The sequence below is a fragment of the Opisthocomus hoazin genome, chromosome 32 (assembly GCF_030867145.1).
Source record: "Opisthocomus hoazin isolate bOpiHoa1 chromosome 32, bOpiHoa1.hap1, whole genome shotgun sequence".
Taxonomy (NCBI): domain Eukaryota; kingdom Metazoa; phylum Chordata; class Aves; order Opisthocomiformes; family Opisthocomidae; genus Opisthocomus; species Opisthocomus hoazin.
In genome coordinates, this window is record NC_134445.1 from 4,401,302 (window position 1) to 4,428,427 (window position 27,126).

At 68.1% G+C, this 27,126-nt stretch overlaps 1 protein-coding gene across 6 annotated transcripts; it reads right to left on the reverse strand.

Moving 5' to 3' along the window:
* On the reverse strand, positions 1 to 26,825 carry IKZF4 (IKAROS family zinc finger 4). Of its 6 annotated transcripts, XM_075445698.1 has the most exons (10): positions 22,265 to 22,417; positions 22,065 to 22,173; positions 21,218 to 21,272; positions 17,010 to 17,141; positions 15,253 to 15,357; positions 9,686 to 9,946; positions 9,091 to 9,258; positions 3,691 to 3,840; positions 2,573 to 2,704; positions 1,036 to 2,305 (listed from the first exon to the last, which is right to left on the reverse strand). In XM_075445698.1, exons 3-10 carry the CDS (start codon positions 21,255 to 21,257, stop codon positions 1,581 to 1,583), a joined length of 1,713 nt encoding a protein of 570 aa, XP_075301813.1. In that variant the 5' UTR covers positions 21,258 to 21,272; positions 22,065 to 22,173; positions 22,265 to 22,417; the 3' UTR covers positions 1,036 to 1,580. The 6 variants fall into 6 exon arrangements, with proteins under 6 accessions (XP_075301815.1, XP_075301817.1, XP_075301813.1 ...); XM_075445697.1 differs by lacking the exons at positions 22,065 to 22,173; positions 22,265 to 22,417 and adding an exon at positions 26,735 to 26,821; XM_075445696.1 differs by having other exon boundaries at positions 22,065 to 22,417.
* Between the last annotated feature and the right edge of the window lie 301 nt (positions 26,826 to 27,126).

Sequence of the window (27,126 nt, forward strand, 5' to 3'; positions counted from 1 at the left end):
ATCATCGCTCGTTCTTCAGACACCTGGTTAAAAATCGCGATATTTACAGGGGGGGGGGGACCCGGGCGGCTCCGTGCCAGACTCCCGCGCCCGGAAAAGCGAAGAGACGGGGAGCGAACCCCCCCCCGGGCAGGCGGGAGCCGCCGAGCGTGCGGGACGGGGCGTAAAAACCCCTTTTGGGGGCTGTTTGGGCGCGGGGGGCTCCGGGCGGGAAGGGGTGAGCCGAGCCCCCACCCCGAGCCCCCCACCCCACAGACCACAACCGCCCGGGCGGCAGCGGGAGGGCGGGGGGGGGCAGCGGGCGGCCGCCCGTGAGGTGGTTGCGTTTGTGCCGTAGAAAAGGAACAGCCTTTGGTTTGGCCCCCCGAGCCGCGGGGGGGCTGCGGCCGAGGGGCCTTTTATGCATCCTGGGGCCTGGGGGGCGGCGGGACCCCCGGGCAGGGGTCCCAGCCGGGCACCGGCGCCCGCCTCGCCCAGTATTTTTGGTTCTATCGGCTGCCTCCCGGCCCCCCCTTGTGCCAGGGGACCCCCCCTCCCTCGGCATCTCCCCCCGGGGCGGCGAGGGGCCCGGTGCAGGGGCGAGGGGCGCAGCCGGGGGTCCCGAGCACGGGGGGCTGGGGGTCCCGCAGCGGGCGGGAGCAAGGGCGAAGCTCCGGTGCGCGAGCGAGAGCGGGCAGCGGGCTGGCACCGGACCGCGGGGAGACCCCGCCACCGCCCCGGGGGGCTGCGGGGGCGAGGGGCCGGATCCGGCGTCCCCCGCGCCGGTGGGCAGCGCGGGAGCAACCCTGCAGCAGAGCGGGCTGGAGATACTGGCCTGGGCCGAGGAGGAGGAGGAGGAGGAGGAAGAAGAGGGGGAGACCCCGGACCGCAGAGCGGAGCCGTCGCCGGCCGCCATGGCCCCGGCTCGCGCGCCCTTCGTGTCAGCGGAGCGAGGGGGACCCCGGGGCCGGCACGCGGGGGGGGCTTCCGACGCCGCGGGTCCCCGCGCGCTGCTCCGGGTGCTGAGCCCCGTCCAGGCGCGGGGGGCTCGGCCGGCGGGGGGGGGGGGCGGGGGGGTTAGCACCTAACTGAGCTTCGGGAGCGGGGCCGGGTGCTGCTGGGCTCGCGCCGAGGCCAGGACCCCCGCGCTGCGCGTACCCCGCGTGCCGCAGAGCCCACCGCGCCGGGCGCGAGGCGGGGGGGGGCACAGCCGGTCTCAGAAACTCAGGTGAGACTTTGGGGGGGGGGGAACCAAACGAACAGAAAAGAGTTATAAAAAGAGAACCCAAGCAGCTCAATAAATAACAGAGGGAGGTGGGGGGGGGGAATGCACAAAAAAGTCCGTTAATATTTAAATAACTCCGTTTATAAAAAGGCAAATCGTTAAGAGCTCCCCCTCGGCGGGGCTGGTTTGTGTTTTTGTGTTTTTTTTTAGTTATTGATTTTTTTTTTTTAAATATTTTTGTAGCCAAAGTCAGTGCAAAGGAGTACAAAAGAAAAACCAACAGTCCCGCGCCGTAGGGCCGGGGGGGGCCGAGCTAGAGAGAGAGGGGCAGAGCCGGGGCGGGCGGGGGGGCGCGGGGAGGGCGCGGGGGGGGGGGTCAGCCGACCTTGTGCTCGCCCCGCACGATGTGGGAGGAGAACTCGTACCGGTCCTGGCTGTGGTGGCCGCAGATGTTGCACTCGAAAGGGTCTCTGAAGCCGTGGCAGCCCATGTGGATGGTGAACATGACGTGGTCGAGGAAGAGGATGCGGCAGTGCTCGCACCTGAAGGCCCTGATCTGCTCCCCGTCCTCGTTGACCACCCGCAGGGCTTCTTTGGCGGAGCTGGGGGTGGAGCGGGTGGCCGGGGGTCCCTCCGGCACCTTGGGGTCCTCTTTGGCGTAGGCCGGGCTCTGGCGGCCGCCGGCGCAGGTCCCCGCCGGCAGCTGCGAGCTCCGCTCTTCGTGGTTGCTGTCCGTGTCCGTCGAGTCCTGGCAGCCGTTGGCGGGCGAAGCGCCCGGCTCCCGGCCCCGGTACAGCACCGGCACCGCGTCCGGCAGCTCCTCGTGCCCCTCGGCCGCCTCCCGGCTCCCCGGCAGCTCCAGCCGCCCCGGCAGGGGCTGGATCTGGGTGTAGACGGAGCTGATGACGGGGGTGACCTCCGAGATGCAGTTTGTGGGGGGCAGGCGGAGGGGGCGGAGATGCTCCCCCCCCATCAGGGACAGGGAGCTGCCGTAGGAGGGGTCGAGGGGGTGGTGGGCCGAGACCATCTCCACGTCCTTCTCGAAGCCGGAGTTGACGTCGAAGGGGAGGTCGGCGAGGGCGAATCGCATCTGCTTCTCCCCTGCCGGGAAGGAGAGCGGCGTCACGACGGGGCAGGCTCGGCTTCGGGGCACCCCCCACCCCCCCCCCGATGTCCTCCCCCTCCCCACCCCCCCAGCGAGCGCCGCCGCGTCCCGGGATCGTGGCCGGGAAAGGCGCCGTGCGGACGCCAGCCGCGTGCCCCAGTGCCGAGCCTCCGCGCCGGGGGGGTCCCGGCTCCAGGGGCCCCCCCTCGCCCTCCTCTCTCCCTGCCTGCCCAGGTAGCAAGGGGGGGGGGGGATCCCCTTACCCACGAACTTCTGAGGTGTCGACCGTTTGCGTTTGGTGAGGCTGTTGGCCAGCCGGTCGATGAACGCCGGCCGGTCGGACGAGGGGTGGAGCAGAGAGTCGGGCACCATCTCCAGGTCCCGCATCTCGTCACCTGCCAAGACAAGGGAAACCGGGTTCAGGCGGGGAGCGCGGGACGGGCACGCTGCGACCCAGGCCGGAGACTCCGCAGCCAGCGCTCGAGGCACGCCGCTCCTGCCCTCTGCTAGCGGGGACGGACCTACGGAAAGGCTCCCGGGCTGCCTGCTCCCGGCCCAGAGCTTACCCCGTCGGTGCCTCGGTCGCGGGGGAGCGCCGGCAGCCGGTCCGCCTCCCTTCTTCATCGAGCTGGGCCCGCTCCTGCCGCTTTGGGGAAGAGGAGCCGGCTTCAACGGACGGAAGCGCCCTCGCTCCTCTTGCTGGCTCTCAACCCCGTCCTGGAGAGAGCTGCCCCGCGTCGCCGCTGGCGAGGGCGGCTCTGCCAGCCCCGCGCCCCGGAGCATCCGGTTAACGCGTCCGGGCAGCGCTGCCCGGTGAGCCCGGCGGCTCCGGAGGGACCAGGTCCGGCTCCAGCAGCGTGAGGAGCCGCGACGGCTCCGGCTGTGGCTCTCGGGCGGCGCAGCAGGGACGGGGGCTCTGTCTGCCGGCTCTGCGGCGCAGCCGGGAGGTGCTTCCAAGCCCCGCGGTGCCGGCTGCAGACCCCCGCCCGCAGGGGCAAATCCCCCCCACCGCGGTGTCGCAGCCGAGTTCTGAAGCTCACGGAAAACGCTCCCGGGAGCTCTCGCGCCAGAAACAGGGGCTGAGGGTGCCCTTCGGCTCGGGGGGCTTCGAAACGCAGCCGGCGCCGAGGGGGGGGGATGCGGGGAGGCAACGCGGAGGTTTGCGGCGTCGGCCGAGGCACACGCACAGCGCCTTTCCCCCCACGGTCGCCGGGGCCCGGCGCGCTCCGGGGCTCCCGCAGGCAGCACCCCCCCTTTCCCAACGGGAAGGGTGTCCCCGAAGCTCGACGGGGCTGGAAAGCGAACCCGCGCCCCCGCTGCCCACCCTGCCGGGACCCCCCCCCCCCGGCGTCCCCGCGCTCCGGCCGGCCGCGGCGCTGACCTTGCTGGCTGGCCAGCGACTGCGGTTCAGTGTTCAGACTCTGCAGGTAGCTGTGGCAGCGCTCCTTGTGCTCCTCCAGCGTGCTCTGCTGCTTGTAGCTGCGGCCGCAGTAGTTGCACTTGTAGGGCTTGCCGACGGTGGGGGAGGAGACTGCAAAACAGGCAAACCAGAGCTGGCCCCAGAGCGGACACCGCGGCCTCGCCGGCGCAGGCGTCGGCCGGGCAGCGTCGCGGCCGGGCAGCGACCCTCGGCGTCGAGCCGGGCCGCAGAGCCACGGCCGCGCCGGCACCCCTCGAGCAGCGGAGCGGGGAGCGGGAGCTGCGACCTGCGGCGCTCGGCTCCCGCCCCAGCCTTCCTCCCCGCGACCGCACGCGCCCCGGCACCTCCAACGCCGCTCGCCGCCCCAGAGCCGCAGCAGGAGGGCCGGCGGCTCCCGGGTGAGCGGGGAGCGACAGCAACGAGTCAGAGCAGGACACTCGCCAGACGCATTTTTGTTCTCCTCGCTCCCAATTTTCCCACTTCTGACTGAAAATCACCAAAGGTCGGCGCTCAGCCTCGCTGGCCAGTGGCCGCCAGCCACCGGCGAGCGGCTGCCGCGTGCCGGCCGTGCTCCGCGCCGGGTCGTTAGCCGCACGCGTTAACCCGCAGACTACGCGGAGCGAAAACCCACGAGCTCTCCGAGGGGCGACGGTAACGCCGAGCCCCGTCGCGGTTTCCATCGCGCCACGAGGCTGCCGCCTGCGCGGGGGCCGGGCGATCGCAAACGCTGACGCGGGGGTTTTGTGCCGCTAATTTGTGATTGCTAATTAGGGGTAATCACGGCGGTAGCCGGGCAGCAGAGCCGCTGGCAGCCTGCGGGCACGGGGAGAGGGCGAGGCGGTCCCCACCCCATGGAAGTCAGGGTCCAGGGAGCTGCAGCCGCAGGCTCACCCCACGCAGACGCTTTCCGGGGGAGGCAGCTCGTTAGGCACGGAGATGCTAACGGGACGAAAGGTGCAGGGAAGCTGAGCTGGAGGGGGGGGCTCTCCAGCCCCCCACAGAGAAGCTGAGCTGGAGGGGGGGGCTCTCCAGCCCCCTGCAGGGAAGCTGAGCTGGAGGGGGGGGCTCTCCAGCCCCCCGCAGAGAAGCTGAGCTGGAGGGGGGGGCTCTCCAGCCCCCCGCAGGGAAGCTGAGCTGGAGGGGGGGGCTCTCCAGCCCCTCACAGCCCCCCAAGCACTCAGGCAGGACGCAGGAGGGGACCCGGCCCACCAGGCAGGAGCTGGGGACCGAGGCGTCTGAGACCGGCCCTCCGCCCTGCCCCACGGGCTTCAGCAGTGGGGCAGCACCCCGAAATCGGCCGCTTTCGCGGGAAGCCGGAGCCCATCACCCTCCGGAGCCGGCGGGGACATCAGCCGGCCCCCCGGCAGCCGCCTGCGTCACGCTCGCCCCGTCGGGCTCCGGCGCGGGGCTCGGGGAGGAGCGTGCTGCCTGGACCGGGCTCTTTCTGTTCCTGTCAGATTCGAGGGGGTGTTTGGGGGTTTTTTGCAGTTTGTGGTTTAACCTTTAACTGCTTTTTTAAAAACACACGTTTTCAGGCTGTAGGTGAGCGTGCGTTTACCGCCCGCCGCAGCTTCGTCGCCCGGGTTCGCGCGAAGTGTTTTGCACTGCGGCCGGGAAGCGGCAGCCTGCACCGGACCCTGCCCGACCGCCGCTGCCGCAGACGCCAGCGGGCAGCGCGGTCCCAGCGCGGCCCCAGCGCGGTCCCAGCCGCAGGCCAAGTCCAGGAGCCGCCACGGATTTCACCACCGAAGCTGCGGGTCAGAAACCAGCCCGCAGAGCCGACGACACGCGCAGATGTCGCCTCCCGGCCCTGTCGCAGAGCAGCTGAATGTCGGTTTGCTCCGGTCCCAGGGGAGGCGAGGGTGCCGCTGGCCTCCGAGCACGGGCACAGAAACGCGCGTTAGGAATTCACTCCTCAAACCCAGCCGTTCGGGTACGAGAGCCTCAGCGCCAAATTCCGTTACAGCTCATTAATCTCCATCGCTCGCTCAGCTTTTAAAGCCCAGACTTCCCCAGACGGCTCCGTTTTGTTCCTCCCGAACGAAACCACCACCCTGCGAGCGCTTGCGCCTCGCGCAGCTCCCCTGACGGCAGCGCTGGGGCCGGGGCTGGCCAAGCCGGGAAGCTCCGCGTGGATACCCCGAAGTCACCTCCTCGGGGTCGAGCCTTCCCCTTCCCACCTCAGCCTGCGTCTGCGCCCCGGGGAGGGCTGGGGGCTCGGCCGTCGCCCGCCGCGCTGGGACGGCGACACGGGGACCGAGCTGCCCTCCCGCCCGCGCTCCTCGGCCGCAAGGCGCTGGCTCCCGGCGCCGAGGCGGGCTCTGCCCACGCCGCAGCCATGCCCTTGCCACCGCGGTTTGCTGAGTCCGTTTGAGGCCAGCGACGGCGCAGGGACGGGGTCTGAGGGCAGCCGCAGGACGGGGAGGGGGGCTGCGTCCTGAGCCCGGCTTGGCCTTGGATCAGTCGCTTCCCCTTTGACTCCTTCGTCTGCTCCTGGAAAACGTCACCGTTCACCCACGGCCACGCGCCGGTGGCTCGGACGCCCGGTCCATCCGTCGCCCAACGCCAGCGAGGGGCTGCAGCGAGCGGGGAGGGGCTGCCCAGGAGCCCCCGAGTCCTTCGCCCAACGCGAGGGGACGGGGGACGCTCCGGGCCCCAGCACGAGCAGCTCCTTCTGGCCAAGCACCTCCAAGGGAAAGGCTCCCTCTGAGCACCAGCTCCAGGTTCGTTACCGGGCTGCGGAGCGGCGAGCACTGGGAGGGAGGGGGGTCTCGGGGGGCCGGCAGCTCGTCTCGGCTGTCCCGGGTGGGGGCTGCAGCTTCTGATCTCTTTCAGAGCCACGCAGCCTGTTTGATCTGGATTCTGAGACCTCACTTTTTTGGACAGCACGTCTTCCGAGATGAAAGCTCAGCGTCCCTCGGGGGGACGGCACGAAGCCCACATGCCTCTAGTTAAGGCAGAGGGGGGGGAAGCCAGGCCCCACCGCCTTCCGCCCAGGCGGGGTAACCGCCAGACTTTCGCCTGTGAAATCCACATTAAACGAAGGTTTTCTTAGTAATTAGCTCCCACAAAGACTAATTTTTTGTTTGATATGCGGTGAGGGCTTGTCCCACTTCTGTGTCTCTTGACTGACGGACTCCAGGCGACCCTTCCCACGCCCGGCAGCGGGGACGTCGGCGCAGCTCTGCCGAGGACCCACAGCGTGGTGGGCAGCAGCAGCCGGGAGGGGACCTCGACCACCGGCAGGGACACGGCCGAGGAGCCCAGGGATGACCCTGCGCCCCGGGGTCTGCACGGTTTGGGGTGCCCCGAAGCACGCTGACCTCGCGGGCGCGAGGCAGGCTGGGAGCGGGGTCTCGCAGCCGCGGGTGCCCCTCGTGCCCCTCGGTTCGGGTCTGTGCATCCGCCCACGCAAACCTCCAGGCTGCCGGCGAGCCGGGCGTCCCGGAGCGGGGCTCAGCCACGTAACGGCCCAGCACCCCACACCCCCGCAGGGAGGGCACGGGGGGGTTAAACCAAGCGACGAACAGAGACCTTCCGATGGGGACTCCGCTCCAGGCACACCAGGAGAATTTTTTCCCAAAATCCAGGAGCCGTCCAGCTCCAGAGCACCTTTCCCCTGCCAAAAACCCGGGCGCTGGAGGTCCCCGAGCAGGCTCTGGGTGTGGTAACTCCTCCCCGAGCCGACGCACGGCTCGGCGCGGCCGGGAGGACGACGGACGGTGCCGAGCGCTCCAGACCCACAGACCCGTCGGGAGAGCCCGAGGCCCCGAGGCGGAGCGGCCACAGCTCGGCCGGCCCGAGCAGCGCTGCCGTGTTTCGGGGCTTTGCAGGGAGCCGGGCTGTCACCGGCGCCTGGCCTTCCTCCCCCTCCGAGCGGGGCTGTTTGCCCTCTCAAGTTCATGACACGAGGGTTTTTGCCTCCAACTACTGCCTTCCTGCCTTCCCCCCTTAGACATCAGCAAAGGTAGCGGGGAAAGGATTTCTTTAGCACTGGCCCAGGCTGCCCAGGGAGGCTGTGGAGTCTCCTTCTCTGGAGATATTCCAGCCCCGGCTGGACACGGTGCTGTGCCCCCTGCTCTGGGTGACCCTGCTTGGGCAGGGGGTTGGGATGGGGGACCCCAGAGGTCCCTGCCAACCCCGAACATTCTGGGATTCTGTGATTCTCTCCGTTACCCAGCAAAGCCCAAGGCGCTGACCTCACCTCCTCCCCCGGCGTCACACCAGCTCTTTCCCCATCACCTCACCACCGGGAACGCCACCCGCTGCCGTATTCCGGCCAGGCTGGAGAACCAAGGGACCAAAAAAGTTCTACGCTGAGAAGCAGCTTGGCCCCTTGGCAGCAGGATGTGCACAGACAAAATACACCGGATGGGAAGCTCCTGAAAACCCCAAACCTCCTCCCGTGCAGACACCAGGCGAGAGCCGACAGCCCCATTCCAGGCTCAGCACCTTGCTCCGGGAGTCAAACCGCCCGGATTCCCCTCCGGCACCTCCCAGAGAGCCTCAGACGCGAGGGCAGAGGGGCAGACACAAACTCCCGAAAGGCAAAGCGGGAAGATTTGTCTGCAGCGAGATGGGAGCTCCAACCCGGAGCGGCACACCCTCCCGCTGAGAAGGGCGCAGGGCAGAAACCCGAAGGCACTCGGGGCTCCCGCGCCAGGCTGCGAGAGGGGACCAGGCTGCCGGGCTCCCGGGCCAGGCGGCGACGAGCAGGGGCTCTTCGGGGGACAGGTTTCTTCCTTCGAGGACGCACGTGATGCTCCTTTCCACGCAGCCCTCGACAGGCTCCTCGCAGGCGTTCAAAGCCCTCCGTGCGAGCGGCCGGAGCCCCGGCAGCGCCGCTGGCGCGCAAATGGAGGGAAAACGACCGCAAACCGCGCTCCGCACGCCCACCCGGGGCCCCCGCCAGCTGCCACCTCACGGAACCGGAGGGCGAAAACCACATCTCCGATGTCATCTTTAAACAGGCCAACGTCAAAACAACGCACAAACAAGCCCCCTCGGCGCTTGTTTTCACCGAGGCAGGGCACACCCAAGGGCGGGATGCATCTTGACTCAATAATATCTATTAAATTTCTGTCTCTGTGGGAAAGAGATGCCATAGCCCCCAGGAATGACTGGAACATGGTGGCACGGAGCCCCTCCGGTCAGGTCAGCGGAGCTCCCAGCCCATCAGCCAGACACCGACACGGCGGGTGGCTCTGCGCCGCGGCGAGCCGACACGGCAGCGCGTTTGGCTGCTGCCGGCGCAGAGCTCGAGGCTGGCGCTTTAGGAAGCCGGGCTCAGCCCCCCCCGGTTTGGCACCACCACCGTGTGCCTCCTCCCTGCCGCCTCCCGTCCCGTCCCGAGCCACCCACCGGAGTGCGTCCGCAGGTGGCCGGTGAGCGCGTCCCTCCTGCGGCACGCGTAGTTGCAGAAGGGACACTTGAAGGGCTTCTCGCCGGAGTGCAGCTTGATGTGACGCAGGAGGTTTCCCTTCTGGGTGAAGGAGGCTCCGCACTGGTTGCAGTGGAATGGCCTTTCTCCTGCAAAACCGGAGCGGCAGGTGAAACCCCCCGATAAAAACCACTTCCCAAGCCTGCAGAGGAGCAGCTCTCGAGCCAACGGCCCCAGAGGCCAGAGGTGTTCAGGGGTTCAGCGGTGCTGAGCGTGTTTCAGAGGGAAAGCCCTGGGTTATCTACCAAGCACTCTGGATGTGGCCTCGCACCCGGGGAGTGACAGCACTGCTGCTGGAGGTCGCATGGTGACGAGGAGAGACCGGCTACACGCACCTTCCCGGACCCTCCCTCGCCAGCGTCTCCTGGCCACCGCCACCAGGGTCAGCATCACGGACCCGACACCCACCTCCCGCGGCATCTGCGCCCACCGGCCCACACACGCTTGCCACCCGGCTTCCCAAATGGGCTGCCCTCGAGCCCACCCCGCCCCAGGAGCCTCGGGGCTGCCGCTCACCGGTGTGGCTGCGCTTGTGGACCATCAACACGTTGGGGCCGATGCAGACCATGCCGCAGATGTCGCATTTCAGCTTGCCGTTGGGCAGCCGGATGCCCCCGGGGGAGTGCGGCTCCTGGCCCGAGCCGTCGCAGTAGCCCAGGGGCTCCGAGAGCGAGTCCTCCACGATCACGCTGTCCTCCTTCTCGAGCATCCGCTCATCCTGTGACAGCAGCCGGCTGGCTTCCTCATCGCTGTACATCTCCACCTTGATAGAGTTTGCTGCGAGGAGGCAGAAGGGGTAAAACAGTCAGGGGAGGAAAAAACTCTGAAGTTAAAGAAGTGGGGAGCACAGCTTAGGCACGACTCGCTCCCAGAAGGAGCACCGGGACGCGTGAGGCGGTTTGTTTGCGATAAACGTGCTGCTGATTCGGCTGACTGCCCCAGAACAGACACCAACCACGGACCACGCGAGGCGAGGGGCTGGACGGCTTGCCTGCACGCCCCGAAGACCACCGCTCCGCATCCCGCGCCGTGAGGTGCCCGACTGAAGAGAAGGACTTTGAGATCCCTGGATCCAGAGGCAGAGGGGGAGAAAATCCCACTCGTGCTTTTAAAGTACTGCGGAGGAAGCAAAGACGGCAAATTTCGACTCTCCAGGTCGGCGAAGGCCCAGGAGCCCCTGGCACAGAGCGCCTAACGCTCGCCATCCGTAAATCTGGGCTGACTGGAGAAGCCATCGCTTCACCGCAAGCTTTCACCTTTGCTACCAGCCCTGGGCTCCATCACCCACCTAACGGCAGGAGCAAGAACCCGGAGAGGACGGCGCTGCCCGAGAGCCCCCAGCCCGGCTGCCCCTTCCCTCCGCTGCCCAGGAGGCTGCGGAACCACGGCAGATCCCGGGGGGGCGAACACGCAGACACCCGTGGGGTGCCATCAGGGCGCCGGAAACCCCGAGCAAGCTTGGGTGAAACCAGGGGAGCGGGTGCAAGCGATGCTGGGGACAGGGCAAGGTCCCGGCTGCCGACTGCCGGGAGCAGCCGCTCCGCAGCGTTCCCGGCTCAGGGGAGCGCAGGGGCCGGGGGGACCATGCCTGCGAAGCCCCCAAAGCCAGAGGGGCGCGGGGCCAGGGCAGGAGGGGGTTCTGCCGCAGCAAAGCCCCCCGGTTCTCCTCTCCCTCCTCGGCAGCATCAGGAGCGGAGGCTGCCGAGGGGATGCGCCAGCCCTGACCTACATTCCCGGCCGCTCTAATGATCTGTGGAATGCCACAAATCAAACACTCCCGGGACGACCGCGACCGCTCCGCTCCCTCGGCTGCCAGCGAGCTGCAGCCCTGCGGGGACCGGGAGAGGGGAGGACGGGGGAAGCCGCTCGCTCCCGACGAGCTCGGCCACCCAGACCCCGCACGGCCAAGCGTCCGAGTGGCCATCCCACCTCGCAATGCCAGCTGCACCCCCTGCTCGAGGGAGAGCCCTCGCCGGGACGCCCTCCGCCTCGGTGAGAAGTCGCCTGTTTGGAGATCCAGTCTTCAAATGGTCAAATTGCAAAGTTTCCTCCCAGTTTAAGCCCTCGATAGCAGCCAGGAGCGAGAGGGAATCCCCCGGGGAGGCTCCCCGGCACCCTCCGGCCGGGGTCGGCCGCTCCTCGCCCGTGGCACCCACTGCCTGCTCCCGTGGCGCCGGTCCTGGCAGGCCCGAGGAAGACAACGATGGAGTAAAGTCGAATCCAGGTCTCCCACATGGCCGTGCACCCAGCCCACGGGCTCAAACAAAATATTTACAGAATCCCTTTAACTATCAGATTCTTATTTCTTCCATTTAAAGCAGGAGGCTCTTCCCGGTCCCTCCAGAGGAGAACTGTGGGGGCTGGAGGAGACTGAACTTTCCATACACAAAGGGGACTCTGCCGCTGCCCAGAGGGTGGGAGACAGCAGAGTCCAAGCTGCCTGGTGGAGACAGGCGTGAGAACGGCGCAGGCCGAGCTCCACCGCACGGAAATGCCAGCAGCTTCCAGGTCTGGTGCTGGCTGCAGCCCCGGGGCTCGTTCCGCTCTTTGCGAGGGCGTGAACGCTCACCCACGGGCCGGGGCCGCCTGCGGCACGCCGACGCACCGGCCGAGGGGATCCCAGACAACCTTGGCACCAAACCGTCCGGAGGATTTGACCTTCACAGCCCGGGGGGTGTCCGAACAAACCCTCGCTCCGGCTGAGGCAGGGACGTGGCGGGCGAGCAGGAAGGCTTTGGGTCGCTTACCGGGCAAGGAGCACGCGTGAACCCCGGAGAGCGGAGACGGCGGCAGCGAGACGGTCCCGGTCGTGGGGAGCCCCGCGCCTGCGGCTGCCCCAGGGCCGCGAGGAGCCGGGCCCCGCGCGCGGAGCAGAGCTCCCCGTCCGACGCGGCAGGCAGGAGGGCTCCGGCTCTTCCCCCGCGCTAGGTACAGCCTCGCAAGTGGGGATTAACGAGCAGCAGCAGCGTGGAAGTGATTCACCCGAGGCTGCGTGAGGTTTATTGCCGGGTGAAGAGCCGGGGAATTCTGGCTCTCGCTCCCCTCCTTCCCTTCCTGGACCCGTGTGGCAGACAATGCTGCCTTCCCGAGAGGCTCCAGGCAACGCGAACCGTGCACACACCCGGCCTTGGCAATCGCAGCCGCTTTCAGACCGTCTGCTGAGCCACCGGCCAAAGCCACCGCCGGCTGCGGGCCGGGAGGACTCCGCGCCGGCAGCGTCCTCGCGGGGGGAGCGGAGCTTTGGGGACGTGCTGGGGACGCCCCACGCTCCCCGGGAGCGCCCAGCAGACCCAGCGCAAGCGGACGCCTCCGTGCACAAACACGAAGCGAAAAGCTCGTCCCTCGGCGGCGGGAGCTGCCTGCGTGAGTCGCCGTTTGCCGCACTCCGGTTTTCTGGGTGGGTTTTTTGTTTTCGTTTTTTTCTTTCCTCTCCCATTCCCCTGGGGACTTGTTTTTTTCCTGGGCATAGAAGGGAGGCCAGCTATTGTTCTGCGATTCTCCTTTCAGAACCAACGCGGAGTCCGGTCTCGCCGGGGCGCAGTCTCTGCTGGCAGCGCAGGTTGTGTAAGACCCTCGCTCCTCGGGGCACGGCGCTCGCTGGAGGAACCAGCTGCAGAGTCAAGTCAGATCAGAGGCAACGCCGTCACCAGCGCCCGGCTGCTACGGGGGAAGGGATCGGCATTGTCCTTTCGGCCAGTCCACGTGCTCAACTCCTTTCGCCAAAGGGCTGCGTTACCTCCCAGAACGGTCCGCTGCGAAAAAGCCCAGATTCTGCTTCTTTGCAGAGCTTCCAAGCGTTTTTATGGGGCAACCGTAAAATAAACAGCAAGTAATAAAAGGAAAAAACAGCAACAGAGCTAATTCATAATGTTCCCACTTCTGAAAACGTGAAAGTTTGGGGTTGATTTTCTCCTGGTTCGCAAAGAGCAATCTCCAGACACCAGGACCTAAGCAGGGGTGTCCCGAGCACCCAACTGCTGGAAGCCCACGCGGCCAAACGGCGAGGGAGTCTCTGCTAGGGAACAGCAAGAGGCAATCGCACGCTGGGAGCCGGGAGAGAGGGAAGGTCAGAGCGGTGCCGGTCGTTCTGGTGTCGGTCGAGTCCATGGGGTACAGGCGGCCCAACGGAATGCTCCAACGGCGCTCGAACACCGGGCGCGCAGCTCGGAGCGGGACCGGGCAGCGCGTCCTGTCCCAGCGCTCCCCCTTCCCAGGCGTCAACACGACTCCGTGGCACGCACGGCCCACGGAAACTTGACTGCGGTGCAACCGGCGTCTCTGCAAGCGAAGCCCGCGCCCGCCGCACCGAGCTCGCCCGGGGCCACGCCATTCCCCGGCGCACGAGCGAGGCGGCACGCGCATCGTCCCCGCCGCAGCGGGCACCGGGAGCGGGCAGCGTGCCACGATGAGGGACAGGCTGCGACAACCCGCAGATCGGACCTGTTTTACCAGGGGAGGGTCTTAAAGAGAACCAAAAACGCAGTTTCATCCATTTTAAATACCCAGCGGAGAGTTCCGTCGGCAGACAGGGAGGGAGACGGCAGCGTCGCGTTGTGGACAGGAGATTCCCCACCCCGGTCCCGTTCCCGGCTCCCTGTTGGGCGCCAGCCACCAGCTCGGCCGACGGCACTGTGCTGGGCGAGAGCGCACGGAGGGCTGGCAGGAGGGGGGCTTCCCAGGGAGCACGCTGCCTCCCCCCTGCTCCTTTCTGGGGGGGAGCAGGCAGAAAGGACGGAGGGACACGACGGCAACGCCGCTGCCTGAGCCAGGCGGCACAGAGCGGCCAGGGCAGGCGCAGGCCGGGAGCCGGCGGTGCGTCTCACCGCCCCGGGGCACTCCCGGCGCATCCGAACAGGCCCAGGGCGCTCCGAATCTCCGCAGCGACACAGAGAACTCCCCGGCAGACCCGCTCACGTAGCCAGAGTCCTGCTGCCACGCAAAGGGCTGCGCGCGCCGCGGGCTCCGACCTGCCCCGGCCACCACGCGAGGGGAAGCAGAGCAGCTCTGCGGAGAGGGACCTGGGAGTGCTGGGGGACAACAGGGTGACCATGAGCCAGTAGTGTGCCCTGGGTGCCAAGAAAGCCAATGGGATCCTGGGGTGCATCAAGAAGAGTGTGGCCAGCAGGACGAGGGAGGTTCTCCTTCCCCTCTACACTGCCCTAGTGAGGCCCCATCTGGAGTGCTGTGTCCAGTGCTGGGCTCCCCAGTTCAAGAAAGATGAGGAGCTACTGGAGAGAGTCCAGTGAGGCTACGAGGATGGTGAGGGGACTGGAGCATCTCCCCTACGAGGAGAGGTTGAGGGAACTGGGCTTGTTCAGCCTGGAGAAGAGAAGGCTGAGAGGGGACCTCAGAAATGCCTACAAATATCTGCAGGGTGGGGGTCAGGAGGATGGGGCCAAGCTCTTTTCAGTGGTGCCCAGCGACAGGACAAGGGGCAATGGGCACAAACTGGAGCAGAGGAAGCTCCAGCTGAACCCGAGGAAGAACTTCTTCCCTCTGAGGGTGACGGAGCCCTGGCCCAGGCTGCCCAGGGAGGCTGTGGAGTCTCCTTCTCTGGAGATATTCCAGCCCCGCCTGGACAAGGTCCTGTGCAGCCTGCTCTGGGTGACCCTGCTTGGGCAGGGGGTTGGGCTGGGTGACCCACAGAGGTCCCTTCCAACCCCTACTATTCTGTGATTCTGTGATTTCCCACGTGGCCATCCAGGCGGATATAAAAACCAACCTATTCCAAGGCAACCCGCGGCTCCGCGGCCCCTCCGGAGCTGCGACCGTCAACCGTCGGGAACGCGCCGCTGCCTGAACGTCAAGGTGAAATGCACGCCCACGAGGATGGGCCGCAGCCGACTCGAAAATCTCTGGGCTCAGCAACAGCCGGTGCCCGGGATCAGAGACCGGGCGGCTGCTCAGCGCGGAGACCAAAGCCGGGTTTCATCCTCGTCGGTTGGAAAACAACGAGTCAGACTCGGAGAGAAACTTGTCACAGCGGGAGTCGAAATTTCTGTCACGCCTGAGGGAGCGCAGGGTTTGGGGACAAACCAGGCAGACCTTGGCACGGCCCTTCCCAGCGGAGCCGGCGTACTCACCACTGAGGGAGCGGCTCGGGGAGGAGTGCTGGCTGTTGGGCGTGCTCACCGTGGGTCCCACGATGGCCGAGCTGAACTCCTTCTCCAGAGAGGAATCCCCGCTGCCTTTGGGAGGAGGGAAACACACGTGAGTGACGCCTGAAGCACGGCGTGTGGGTCTGCACGGGCGTCACCCCGCCAAGCCCTCTGCCCAGCCCCTCTGCTTCGGCGAGGGGCTGCTGACGGGCCCTTCGGGGGCTGGGGGACACGGCTTTTACCCCAGCAGCCGCGTCACCCACGCGCGCCAGCACGGTGTCAGCGGGGAGCTCGGGGCTTTCCGAACCCCAGGCCTCCAGCTGCGACCTCCTTGGACGCAGCAGCCCCGAGCCAGCGGCGCGCCGACGGCGGCAGCATGCTTCGCTCCGCTCGCCGAGGGAGAGGGGTCGGCACGCCGCGCTGGAGGGCAGCTCCGGCCGGCACCGCGGTGCTAAGGCGTGCCAGCGTGGGGGGAGCCAGGCCACCCCCCCAAGCGCCAATCCCCCAACGGAGTGACCCGTGCCCAGCCCGGGGGAGTGCGTCCCTTTGCCAGGCACCGTGTCCCCTCCCTGGCAGTCCGGGCTGAAGCCACAACTCCCACACAGACGCTCACGTTGCCAGGAGGCCGAGCCCACCCCGGACGGACCCTCGCAGCCCTGGGAACGGCCCTCGCTCGCTCGCTCACTCCGGAAAGCGAACTCAGCGATACGGCTGCCTGCCAGGAGCAAGCCCAGATCACCTCGAGCCCACAGCATCTGCGCGGCAGCCAGACTCATTTTTTCCCCTTCGGGGGCTCGCAGGTTTCTGTTCCGGCGAGAGCTGCCGGCTGCCAGCGCGCAGAAAACCCCCGGTGCCCTGCCCGCCCTCCCCACCGCGCGCCCCAGAGCCGGGCAGCCGCCCGCAGCGGCCGCTCCTCGGCGATGCCGCGGGGCCGGGACGGCGGAGCTTCACGATGGAAAGCGCAGAAGCTCCGTGAACGCCTTCAGCGCAGCTGGGAACGTTATTTCTAAATCCTTGCATCTGGAGAAACTCTCCCCTCGCTGCTCCCCGAGCCCAGTCCGTCCCACTGTCCGGTGACGGCGGGGACGCAGAGCTCATCGGCCTCGCCGAGCACGGGGATCGTTTATGGCAGCTGCCCTGGGCGAGGCAGCAGCTTCCAAACGCTGCCCGACTGCGAGCGCGCCGGGACGCCCCGGCAGCCTCTCACAGAGGTTTTCTTCCCTCCCGGCGGCGTCCCAGCGGGAGAGACTCCGAGGACCCTTCCCTCTCCCCTCCCCACGCTTCGGCCAGGCTGGCAAGCTGCTGCCAGCGGTCTGAGTCACGCGAAGCCTACGTGCGCGGCCGGCCGCGGCAGCAGAGGTTCACGGGGCGGCTGAGCACCGAGCCCGGCGGGGGAAGGCACCCTGCGGGCCGGGGGCACGTCCTGCAGCCCGAGAACCGAGCGGCCGCTGCGTGGGGCGAGCCCGACCCTCTCCAGGGTCTCGGTGCGTCGCAGGCAGCGTCCTGAGCCCACCCCGCGCTCACACTGGCCTCCACGGGCATCGCGGGGGTCAGGCCTTCCCTGCCCTCCCCTCCCTGCCAGCACAGGGGATTTCGGACACCCACAACCCCCCCTCTGCCCGGCACAGCCCCCTGCGCCCCTTCTCCCCCGCGCACAGCGACCGAGCGGCGACGGCACGGAGTTATTTCAGGATCCTTCCCCCCACCCCCCCCCCGCTCCCGTTTCACTCGCGTTATTCTACCTTGCTGGAGATACCCTGGAGTGTTATCACAGCCAACTCCTTGGAAACAGCGCTGGAGCCCCGGCTGCGCGTGCATGGCTGCGTCGCTGGCAGGGCACACGCAGCCACTCACCTTCCAGGAAGAGCAGATTCCTGGAAGCGAGGGAAACGACCGTCATTTTACAGGCAGGCGGCACAGCGAGCGGGAACCCGGGCTGCGCCGCTCCCCGGCACGGGGACACGCGGCCGCCGCCGTCGGAGGGCACGGAGCTGCGCCGGCCGGGGATGATGCTCCGAGGAGGGAGCGGGCGGGTGACGGGGGGACGCCGCGGGGTCCCTGCTCTGCCCTCGGCACCCACCGGGGCTCAGCAGCCAGGCACAGCACCCGAAATCTCGGCGGAGCCGATGACCAGAGGGAGAACAGCACCGTCCCCGGTGTCGGCCTGCAGACAGCGACGGCTCCTTTGGGCTCCGGCCCTCCTGCACCGACAAGGGACGGGGACACCGCAGCCCGGGTCCACAGCTCCGGGAACAGAGCAGCAACGTCTCGTGTGGAGTCTCCTTCTCTGGAGATATTCCAGCCCCGCCTGGACAAGGTCCTGTGCAGCCTGCTCTGGGTGACCCTGCTTGGGCAGGAGGGTTGGACTGGGTGACCCACAGAGGTCCCTTCCAACCCCTACCGTTCTGTGATTCTGTGATTCTGTGATTCTGCGTGCTGCTGGTGTGCCCGGACGCAGCGCGTGCCGCAGCTCGGGCGCAGGCGCGCAGCCCTCGCACCTCCCCAGCACCCTGCGTGCACACGCGAGTCCGCGTCAAACGGCCGGAGCCCACGGCCGCCACGCACGAGACCACGGCCTCACGCTCGGGACGCAGGGAACGTTTCGGGGCGGGTGAGCTCACCTGGGCGTGCAGCTCCCGCCCGACAAAGCCAGGCCCTCCTGGTCCCAGGGCTGGTTTAACCCTGACCATGAGACCAGGGCTGTCTCACAAAGCGTCCCGGCGACGCTGGGAGCAGGCCGCCAGCCTCCCACGTGTCGGAGAAAGGTTAAAACCCCCAGACTAGAATTTCAGTTACACATTAAGGAGAAAAAAAAACCTTAATTCCTCCTCAGTCCCTTCAGACATCAGGGCACGGCATCGCGTTTTCAGCTCAACGCTCAGCTCCTCGGGCAGCCTAGCTCCATCCCCCGCATCCCGAAGGATCCTTTTTATCCCAGAGGATCCCCAGCCTCCTCCTGTCTGGAAGCACCGAGGGATAACCGGGCTGATCCTTGGCGTCTCGCCCTCCCCGACCCTTCGCACTGCCAGCAGCCGCTGCTCCCCCGGGAGGGATCGCGCTCGAAGCCACGCAGAGCCGCACAGACCCCCAGCCAGGACCCCCCCTCCAGAACCTCACCCCCCGCCACGGGGCGCAGCAGCACCGGGACCCTCGGTAAGGGCTCCGGCGAGCCCCTCGGAGCCCCGGGAAGGTGGGCAGGCTGCCTGCCGCCGCCAGCGAGAGCTGAAGCACTATCCCACCCCGGGGAGCAGCCAGCGCCGCGTCTCGATGGGCTCGCAGCAATTTCCCTCTCTGATAACTTCTCAGACTTGAGGTTTCAGGAAATATTGGGTCACGTTTCATTTGCTCTAAAAAACCAAATGGAAACCCGAACGGCAGGGAAGCGACGGTTCGTCTGCCTGCAGCCCAGTTACCCGAGGAGCCGCCAGCGTTTAACCCTGTCCTCGGGTGCCCGGCACCCAACCAGAACAGGCTGCAATGGAGGAGACCTGGGCTGCTCTGGGGAGCAGAGCAGGGGGGGACAGCGTGGAAACCCCCCCTGCCTCCTGTCAGGAGAGGCCTCAGCCCTTCTCACCACCCGCCCAAGCGAAGAGCAGCCCGGCCCAAAGCACCTTCCTTGGGGCTAAGCGTGGACAGGCAGACTCCGGGCCCACGGAGCTGCCCCCGGGGAGCGGTGCCCAGCGCGGAGAGGCCTCCCGCCCGCCTCCACCCTCTGAGCTAACGACTCCGTCTACGCCAGAGCTGTTTCAAAACTGACATTTTCCTGTGAAGAATTCAAAGGACAAAAAGTATTTCACATTCATGAAGAGTTTCCGGGCTCTGGGCTGCCTCGCTATCTGACGAACGTGAACTTTTTCTTTTTTCAGAGTTCGTTTAATTAAACACGTTTCACAGAAACCAGTTTCAAGAGCTCTGCTGTTTGTTTCCTCTGCTCGTTTCAGATCCGCAGCAGCGATCTGAAGCAGCTAATTGGCAGGCCTTGACCCCGACCCTGACGAGCGGCCGCTCTTCGTGACGCCTGCCCTGACCCCCGGGCCCAGCAGACGGGCTGGGCAGCACTGGCTTCGCTCCCCACGTACCAGGGAACTCCAAGAAGAAAGCCCACCCTGGCCGGGATGGCCCCGCAGAGCTGCTCCGTCGCTGCTCTCCCCTTCTCCCATCCCTGCTCCCAGCCGAGCGCCCACACGGCCCCGGCTGCCGGGCGGACACGGCTCTGCCGAGCAAGCAGCCGCCCCGGCGCAGCGCCGGGAAGCGTTTTGTCACCGAACCGAGACACCCCGGCAACCAAAACGCGAGCGGCAAATTGCCGCGAGCGCCCTGAGAGGAGCCAAGCGCCCGCCCCGAGCAGGGCTCCTCCGGGGGTCGGAGATCTTCACAGAGACGGAGCGCACCGTGACCCCGGGGACGAGCGCCCGCAGGACGGGCGAGCTGCGACGCCATTTCTGCAGGGTCCCCGCGGAGCTCCAGGCACCGAGCCCCGGCCACCGCAGCCGCTCGTGGGAAGGGCTGGGGTCCTCTGCCCCCTCCAACACACTGCACCCCCACCGAGCCACCCACCGCCGGCACCCCGCCTCGCCGGGGCCTCCTCCGGCCTCGCCTGCCGCTGGGGCCGCGTTCGGTGACGGTGAGAGCTTCTTCTGGCTTTGCCAGTTCTAAACTGGCAAACAAGGATGAGGAGGGGACTGGAGCATCTCTGCTGCGAGGAGAGGCTGAGGGAGCTGGGCTTGTTCAGCCTGGAGAGGAGGAGGCTGAGAGGGGACCTCAGAAATGCCTCTAAATATCTGCAGGGTGGGGGTCAGGAGGACGGGGCCAGACTCTTTCCAGTGGTGCCCAGCGACAGGGCAAGGGGCAACGGGCACAAACTGGAGCAGAAGAAGCTCCAGCTGAACCCGAGGAAGAACTTCTTCCCTCTGAGGGTGACAGAGCCCTGGCCCAGGCTGCCCAGGGAGGCTGTGGAGTCTCCTTCTCTGGAGATATTCCAGCCCCGCCTGGCCGCGGTGCTGTGCCCCCTGCTCTGGGTGACCCTGCTTGGGCAGGGGGTTGGGTGGGGGATCCCCAGGGGTCCCTGCCAACCCCAAACATTCTGCGATTCTGCGAACCTCCACCGGGTCTCACTCTGATCCCCCTCTTCTCCCCAGCAAAGAGCGACAGAGCGAGGGGTTTCCACACCGCAAACGCCAGTCCCCCAGCAATAAGAGCAAATCCCACCCAACCAGCTTCCGCTTGCAGCCCGGCCTCTGCGGGCAATCAGCCAACCCGAACCCCCCAGTACCCCCCCAAGACCCTCTCTGGCACCGGGGCTGCGACCCCAGCACGGCAGCTCCGGCCCGTGCTACCCCACCGGTTACGGAGCGGTCCGGCACGCCAGCAGCCCCCAGCCAGCCCCCAGCCGCCCCCCCCTCTCCGTGCGGACGTTTCCCGGCTGAGCCGCAGCGCCGGAGCCGCGGAGGCTGCCAGTGCCCGCGGGGCTCTCCAGCATCGCGTGCCCCGAGCCGCGGCGTCCCAGAGAGCGGGACGAAACCACCCCTCCGGTGAGCACAGCCCGGAGCCCCGAAGGAGCCGCCGGCCTCCCGGGACCGCTCGGCACTGCCGCGGCGCAGCCAGCGCTGAAAATGCGATTTCCTTTCGGTCTGCGGCAAGGCTTGAAATCTCACCCGCTGCTGGCGTGCCGGCAGCCGCCCGGCAGACCCGCGGGCGAGGACACGAGGGCGTAAACTTCGGCATAAAGGCGCAGGGCTCAGCCCAGCGACCGCGTTTTCATTTCGCTGTTTATCACGCCACGGGCTGCAGCACTTCTCAGACCCTGCGCGAAACGCGCTGCTGCTCCGCATGCCGCTCCGCCTCGGGCACAGCGACGAGCGCAGGACCGCTCGCACCCGGGGGGACGAGACGGAGCACCTGAAACCGTGACCAACCCAAAATAGCTGGCAAAAATCAAGATCAGACATACCAGATATGTAAGATCGTCCATTACAGTCTTCTATATCCATCTTTAAGGTACTTTGCTGAAAGAGAAAGCAGAGCTCAATCAGAGTTTGCCTCCAGAAGCTGCTCGGACTCTCCTCCTCCAGCAGAATGATCCACAGGGGACCTGCAAGGTCCTCTCCAACCCAGACCAGAGCCGCCCGGCAGCTCCTGGGCGCAGACGACTCGCTCCCCCCAGGCTCCTTTAACGCCGCTTCGCAGCCCCGGGCTCAACACCGACCCCGCCGCCACCCCTGCGGACCCCGCCGATCCTCCCCAGCGCAGCGACGCGTCCCCGGCCCTGCCCTCGGGAAGCCAACGCCAGCGGCCCACGGCGGTGCGGGCAGCGACGCTGCGGACGAACGCCCCGGTGAACACGGAGGGTTCCGTCCCCCCGCACGCAGACCACCACCAGCGCAGCTCCGCGGCGCACGGGAAACGGCGTCAGCCCTGAAAGCCAAAGCGGGGATGCCCGGCACGGGCAGAGACGGGAGAAGAGCAGCCGCCAGCTCCGCCGGGACAGGCACCGGTCCCGACGGACAGCGACAGCCCCAGCAGCAACTCCCTTCTCCGCTGCGGCGAGGGGCTGCTGCTGGGAGCCGACGCGGCCGCGGGGAGATGAAGTCTCGAGCGCCGGGCGCGCACGGCCCGAGCGCTCGGCTTCATTGCATCAACGCAAAGGATCGGGGTTTTTGGGCAGCGAGAGCGAAGCGCCCCGGCACCACGCTCCGCCGACCACACCAAAACACGAGGGAGAATCTGCCCGACGCGTCGCCGCTCGGCACCCCGCGGAGATAACGAACGTTTTATACATTCAAACGGCTTTTATTCACCAATTACACCGGCTGTTTGAGAAACAAAACCCAGTTTCAGAAGCAGGAGCTTCGCTGTTTAGAGCCGGCTCTAATTGGCAGCTGACGGGGGTCGGAAACGGAGCATTTGCTGCGGAGAACAATTAAAAGAAGCGGTAATTTGGGGAGATGAACGGCCTCCTCGATGAGGAAGCCAACGGGACTCGCCGAGCGCGGCTCACCCTCCTCTCCGCTCCCCGGCGCGGCCGGCACACGGACCCCAGGGCTGACACCGGCTCTGACCCCCCGCCGGGACGCAGACCCCCAGACCCGCTCCGTGTTCACACGGAAAAGGCGCCGGGCGCCACGGGCACCGCGGAGATTAAACCCGCTGCAGGGGCTGCCCAGGAGACGGAGGCACAGGGGCCAGCGCCGTACCACCCGCGCCGTGCCCTGCCGCTGCGACGCAGCGGCAGGGCACGGCGCGGGTGGTACGGCGCTGGCCCCTGTGCCACGTGAAGGAAAACCGACCGTTTCCGAGCTTCCCTCCCCGCAGCAGCCGTCCGCTTCACAAGGCGAGGAGAATTTCGGCCGAAGCCCCGCGTTCCACGGGAGCCGTGGTTTCCGACGCGTCCTGGCAGCTTTATTGGCGTCGAACCGGGAATTTCGCTTTTCTGCGTCGCCCGCGCCGGAGAGCCGTCTGCTCGGCACCAAGGGCACGGCGACGCGCTAATAAAAATCGGTTTTATTTAGAAAGCCCTTTCTCTCCTCTGCTCTGCACAAGCCCTCAAAAAGATGAAATTTAATAGGCCCGTCGGAGGGGCAGGGCCGGTGAATCCCCGCAGGTATCGCCCCCTCCCAGGGACCCCTCGCAGCCGGGCAGGACCCCAGTGTCCCCCCACGCCGCGGGCAGACAGCAAGGAGGGAGAGGGGGGAAATTAAATTCCCTCAAAGTAATCGGCTAATCATCAAACACAATGGAGCTGAGAAGCCTTCTGCGACCCCTGCCTCCTCCCGACGCACGCGGCCTCGTTAGTGCCAACGGGACGATGCGCAGGAAGAGGGAGCTGGGTTCCTCGCTCCTTCGGAGCCGGAGAAAAGCACCGGCCGCGTTTCAGGAGCCCCGAGCCACGTGCCAGCCGTTATTTTCCGATATTTTGGCTGAGCGTTCGGCCTTCGCAAGCAGCAATCGCCACTTCACAAACTGCCCGTTACAAAAAAGCACCCAGCTCCCACGAGCCCGCGGCTCGGCCGCAGCGACGGCCCGCGGCTAACCCGTGGCCAGAGAGCGGCTCGGCGGCTCGCCTGCTCCCAGAGTCCTTCCAAATCCGAAAAGGACCACGAAGAGGCTGCGCAGCCGGACCGACAAACCCCACGCCGTGGCCTGGGTGAAAACACGTCGCCGGGAGAGAGGGGCTGCTCCGAGGACGCGGCTTCGGCTCGTCCCCGCTCCGTGCCGACGTGGCAGGGAGCGACGCCGGCCGCCTCCGAGCTCCCCTGGGCACCACCAACAGCCGCCCTCCATCTCTGCGAGGCAGGGCAGCCCTTGCCGAGCCCCAAAGCGCGGCGTTCGTCCTCCCCGCGGAGCGGGCCGGGGCCGGGCAGCGCGGCGAGGACTGGCAGCGGGGACAAACCTCCACGCCTGGGGCCGCCGAGAGCGCGTCTCCGCCTCTGGACTCGCTTCCCAGCTCTCGGTGCCATCATCGACTCGGGAATCAGCGACAGAACCGCACTAAAATTAGAGCAGAGTGGCTTTGGCGCGGTGCTCCGCTCCCCTCCCCCTCAAATAAGGACTTTTCCCCAAGTGGCAACACTCCAGGGGAAAAAAAAAAAGAAAAGAGCCGCCCTCAGAATTAGCCCAATTTACCAACGCCGCGGCGCGAGGAGATCCGCGGACGCCCTTCGCACCGGCAGCGCGAGGCCTCTGCAGGCAGCCGGGCCCGGGTGCCCCCGGTCTCCGCTTCGCCCCGGGACGGCAGGAACATCCCAGAAACGGGAAAACTCTCAGATCCCGCCCGGCCTGGCCCACAGGCTGCTTCCACACCCCCCCGACCCACGCAGGGCTCCCACCGGCCGCCCCCAGACCCCCCCGAGCCCTGGCAGCCTCCCAGTTTCTCCCCTGTTTTCCCCGGTTTCTCCCGGTTTCTCCCTGGCGCGCCCGGCTGCAGCTCCGGCGCTGGGAAACCACTCTGCACGCTCGGCACCGGCAGCGCAACGCTTCTCCGGCCACCGCGGCGGCAGGAAAGGACCCCCCAGCCCAACCGCACCGCGGCGGCTGCGCGGTGATTTCCAAGATCACAACGCCAGCCCCCGCCGAGGGCAAACGCACCGCTCCCGCAGGACTCGTGCGGAAACCGGGCCAGAAACCGGGCCCCTTCGGCCTGACCCGGCGCTCCGCCGGCGCGGCAGCGTGGCCGGCGGGCAGGGTTTGCTCCCCGCGGGCGTGCGGGCAGCCGGCTCCCAGCCTTCCTCGGCCGCTGCGGCACCGAACGCCTGCCGGACACCGGCACGCCGGACACCGGCACGCCGCTCCCGCGCCGAGGCCCAGCGCCCGTCTCCCCGCCGACCCGCGCGGGACGGCTCGGCGCTGGCGGCGGCAGCGAGCCCACGGTAACGGGCAGCGGCGCACGCCGGGGAGACGCTCGGGGCGAACGCCTTCGAGCTGCCGCCGGGGCGAGGGTTGGTCAGCGCTGGGAAGGGCCCCACGGTTTCTGCTTCCCAAACCACCGCGTCCAGCAGCTGCCGTCTATTTTCCGACGCGGGGGCTCTTTTTTCCACCGTCCCTGCACACAGCAGCGCGCTGAGCGGCCGCCGCTCCAAAACCCCAAGGTCTGGCACCGGAAACGCGTCCCCACGCGCGGGGGAACGGCGGGCTTCCACGGAGAATCCCCATCCTGAAACACCGAGGGAAGAGCCCGGCTCCAGCAGCTCCGCAGAGGCAGAAGGGAACGGAGCCGCCTTTCGAAAGCAAAAGTTCAAGCGTTGCGACACTTTTTTATCCATTAAAAAATAGTTCCCACCGCTTCCGTATTTTGAAAGGCATTATTGGACACGATGAGGGGTCATCGCTAAAAGAACTCGACTTCAGGCGGTGCTGCAGCTGGGGGATGGCAGCCGGCGGCTCCTCGCTGCGGAGGGGGACAGGCCCCTCGCCGGCACCGATAACCAGGGCTACGTCGGGGCGCTGGGCAGGGCGGCAGCGGGAGCGCTGCGGGGTTACTGCCGGGGGGTCGCGACGAAAACCTTCCTACAGCCCCCGCGCCGGGGTTCGTCACACCACGGAGCCGACACCACCGCAGCACCCCACCCCTCAGGGCAGCGACAGCTCCCACCCCGTCCCCCGCGACCCCCGGTTATCGACCAGAACCAGCTCCCGGCTAACGCCCACGCCGCGGCGCCCAGACCCCAGGGCCGGGGAACCCTCCACGGACGCAGCCCCAGCCCCGGGACCGGTGACGGCACCGAGGTGCGGCTGCGGGCGGGCGAGGCACCGGGCGCCGTCCCCGCCGAAGCCGGGACGCTGGTTTTCACCGGTATTCCCCGCCGGGAGAGGCTCCTCCCTGCTGGAACGGCTCCCAGCGCCCACACGACGGGACACGAGCCTTGCCCGCGCGCTGACACGGTTTTGTTTAACAGCCGACGGAAGCAGCGCTACGAACCAGCGCGGAGTGAGACGCAGAACCCCTCTCCTCCGCCACGCTCCCAACATTCAGCGACTTCGGCCAAGTCCCAGCTCACAGCAGAGCGAGGGCCGCGCTCCGCCGTGCCCCCGGCCCGCAGCCGAACCGGTGCTGCGCCCTCCGGGCACCACCGCAGCGCGAGGAAACCCCCGCGAGCAGCGAAGGGTGAAAAGGGGCTCCAGGAGCCTGCCCCGGCAGCGCAGGGAGGGCGCAGAGCTCCGTCTTCAGCGCCGACGTGGACGGACGGACGCGGGCGGCAGGAACGCCGTCGTTCGCAGCCCAGCTTCGCCGCCGCCGCTCTCGTGCGTTTGAGACAGAACGGATCCACCGAGAGCCGGGGAAAACGAACCCTCCGCCGGCTGCTCCCTCCTGGCGCCGGCCCGGTCCCCTGCCCTCGGATAACCCCGCTGCGGGGCAGAGCCGGGGCTCCGGGCCCCGCCGCCCCCGACTCCTCCGGACCCCGGACCCGCCGTCACGCCGCGGCCGCTCGGGCTCCTCCAGCCCTTGGCAGCCAAAGCGAAGCCACAAACCGTCACCCGCTGCCGAGCCGCGGGCCCCGGGGGGCTCAGCCCCACCCCGCCCAGCGACCCCCGAGCCCAGCCGGGGGCGCGGGGGGGAGCGGGGGATCTCGGCCGGGGCGGCCGGACCCCCCCCGGGGAACGGGGACACAGAGAGAGCCCGGGAGCCGCCCCCGGCCCACCCCCCCACCCCCCACTCCGCGGGGGGGACCCCGCGGCCGAGCCCCGGGACGACACCCCCCCCCCCCCGCCGGGAGGGACCCCCGGTCCGGGGAGAGCGGCTCGGGGAAGGTCCCGGGGCGCAGCCCCCCCCCCCCCCCCCCCGGCACAGACCCCGCTCAGAACCGCGACACCCCCCGCCCCGAGCCCACGACCCCCTCCCGACAGCCCCCCCGGAAGAGACCCCCGCCCGCCGCCACCACCCAGGCCAGGCCCCCCCCCGAGCCTGACCCCCCGCAGACCGGCCCCGACCGCCCCCCCCCGGCCCGGCCCCCCGACAGCGCCCGCCTCTCACCGGCGGGGCTCGGGGAGGGCCCCCCCGGCCCGGCCCGGCCGCAGGGCGTGGGGGAGCGGCGGGGGGGGCTCAGGGCCGCGGCGGCGGCGGCTCCATCGGCGGCGGCTTCACCTGAGGAGGGCCCGGGCCCCCCCGCCGGCCCCGAGCCACTTCCGGCCCCCGCGCGCAGCCAGGCGGCGCAGCCGAGCGCCGACGCCCTCGAGCCGCCGGGAGGGCGGGGGGCGCCGCGGCCGCCATGGGCCGGCACGGGGGGCTCAGCCGAGCGCCGGCGCATCGAGCGGCCGCCGGCCGCCCAGGGGCGGGCAGCGGAGCGCCGAGCGGAGGAGGAGCGCCGAGGGCATCGATGGACCCCAGAGCGGGGGGCGACGCCAATCGATAGCCGATAGCCGGTA

What these genes read in the sequence shown, in the direction of transcription:
- IKZF4 (XM_075445697.1), bottom strand. Translation starts at nt 21,257, where the DNA reads ATGGATATAGAAGACTGTAATGGACGATCTTACATATCTG. An exon ending in CCCGAGCCGCTCCCTCAGTG is followed by an intron (nt 9,947 to 15,252) that starts GTGAGTACGCCG and finishes GCCTCCTCGCAG; the next exon opens with CAAACTCTATCAAGGTGGAG. An exon ending in CCACCTGCGGACGCACTCCG is followed by an intron (nt 3,841 to 9,090) that starts GTGGGTGGCTCG and finishes CCTGTTTTGCAG; the next exon opens with TCTCCTCCCCCACCGTCGGC.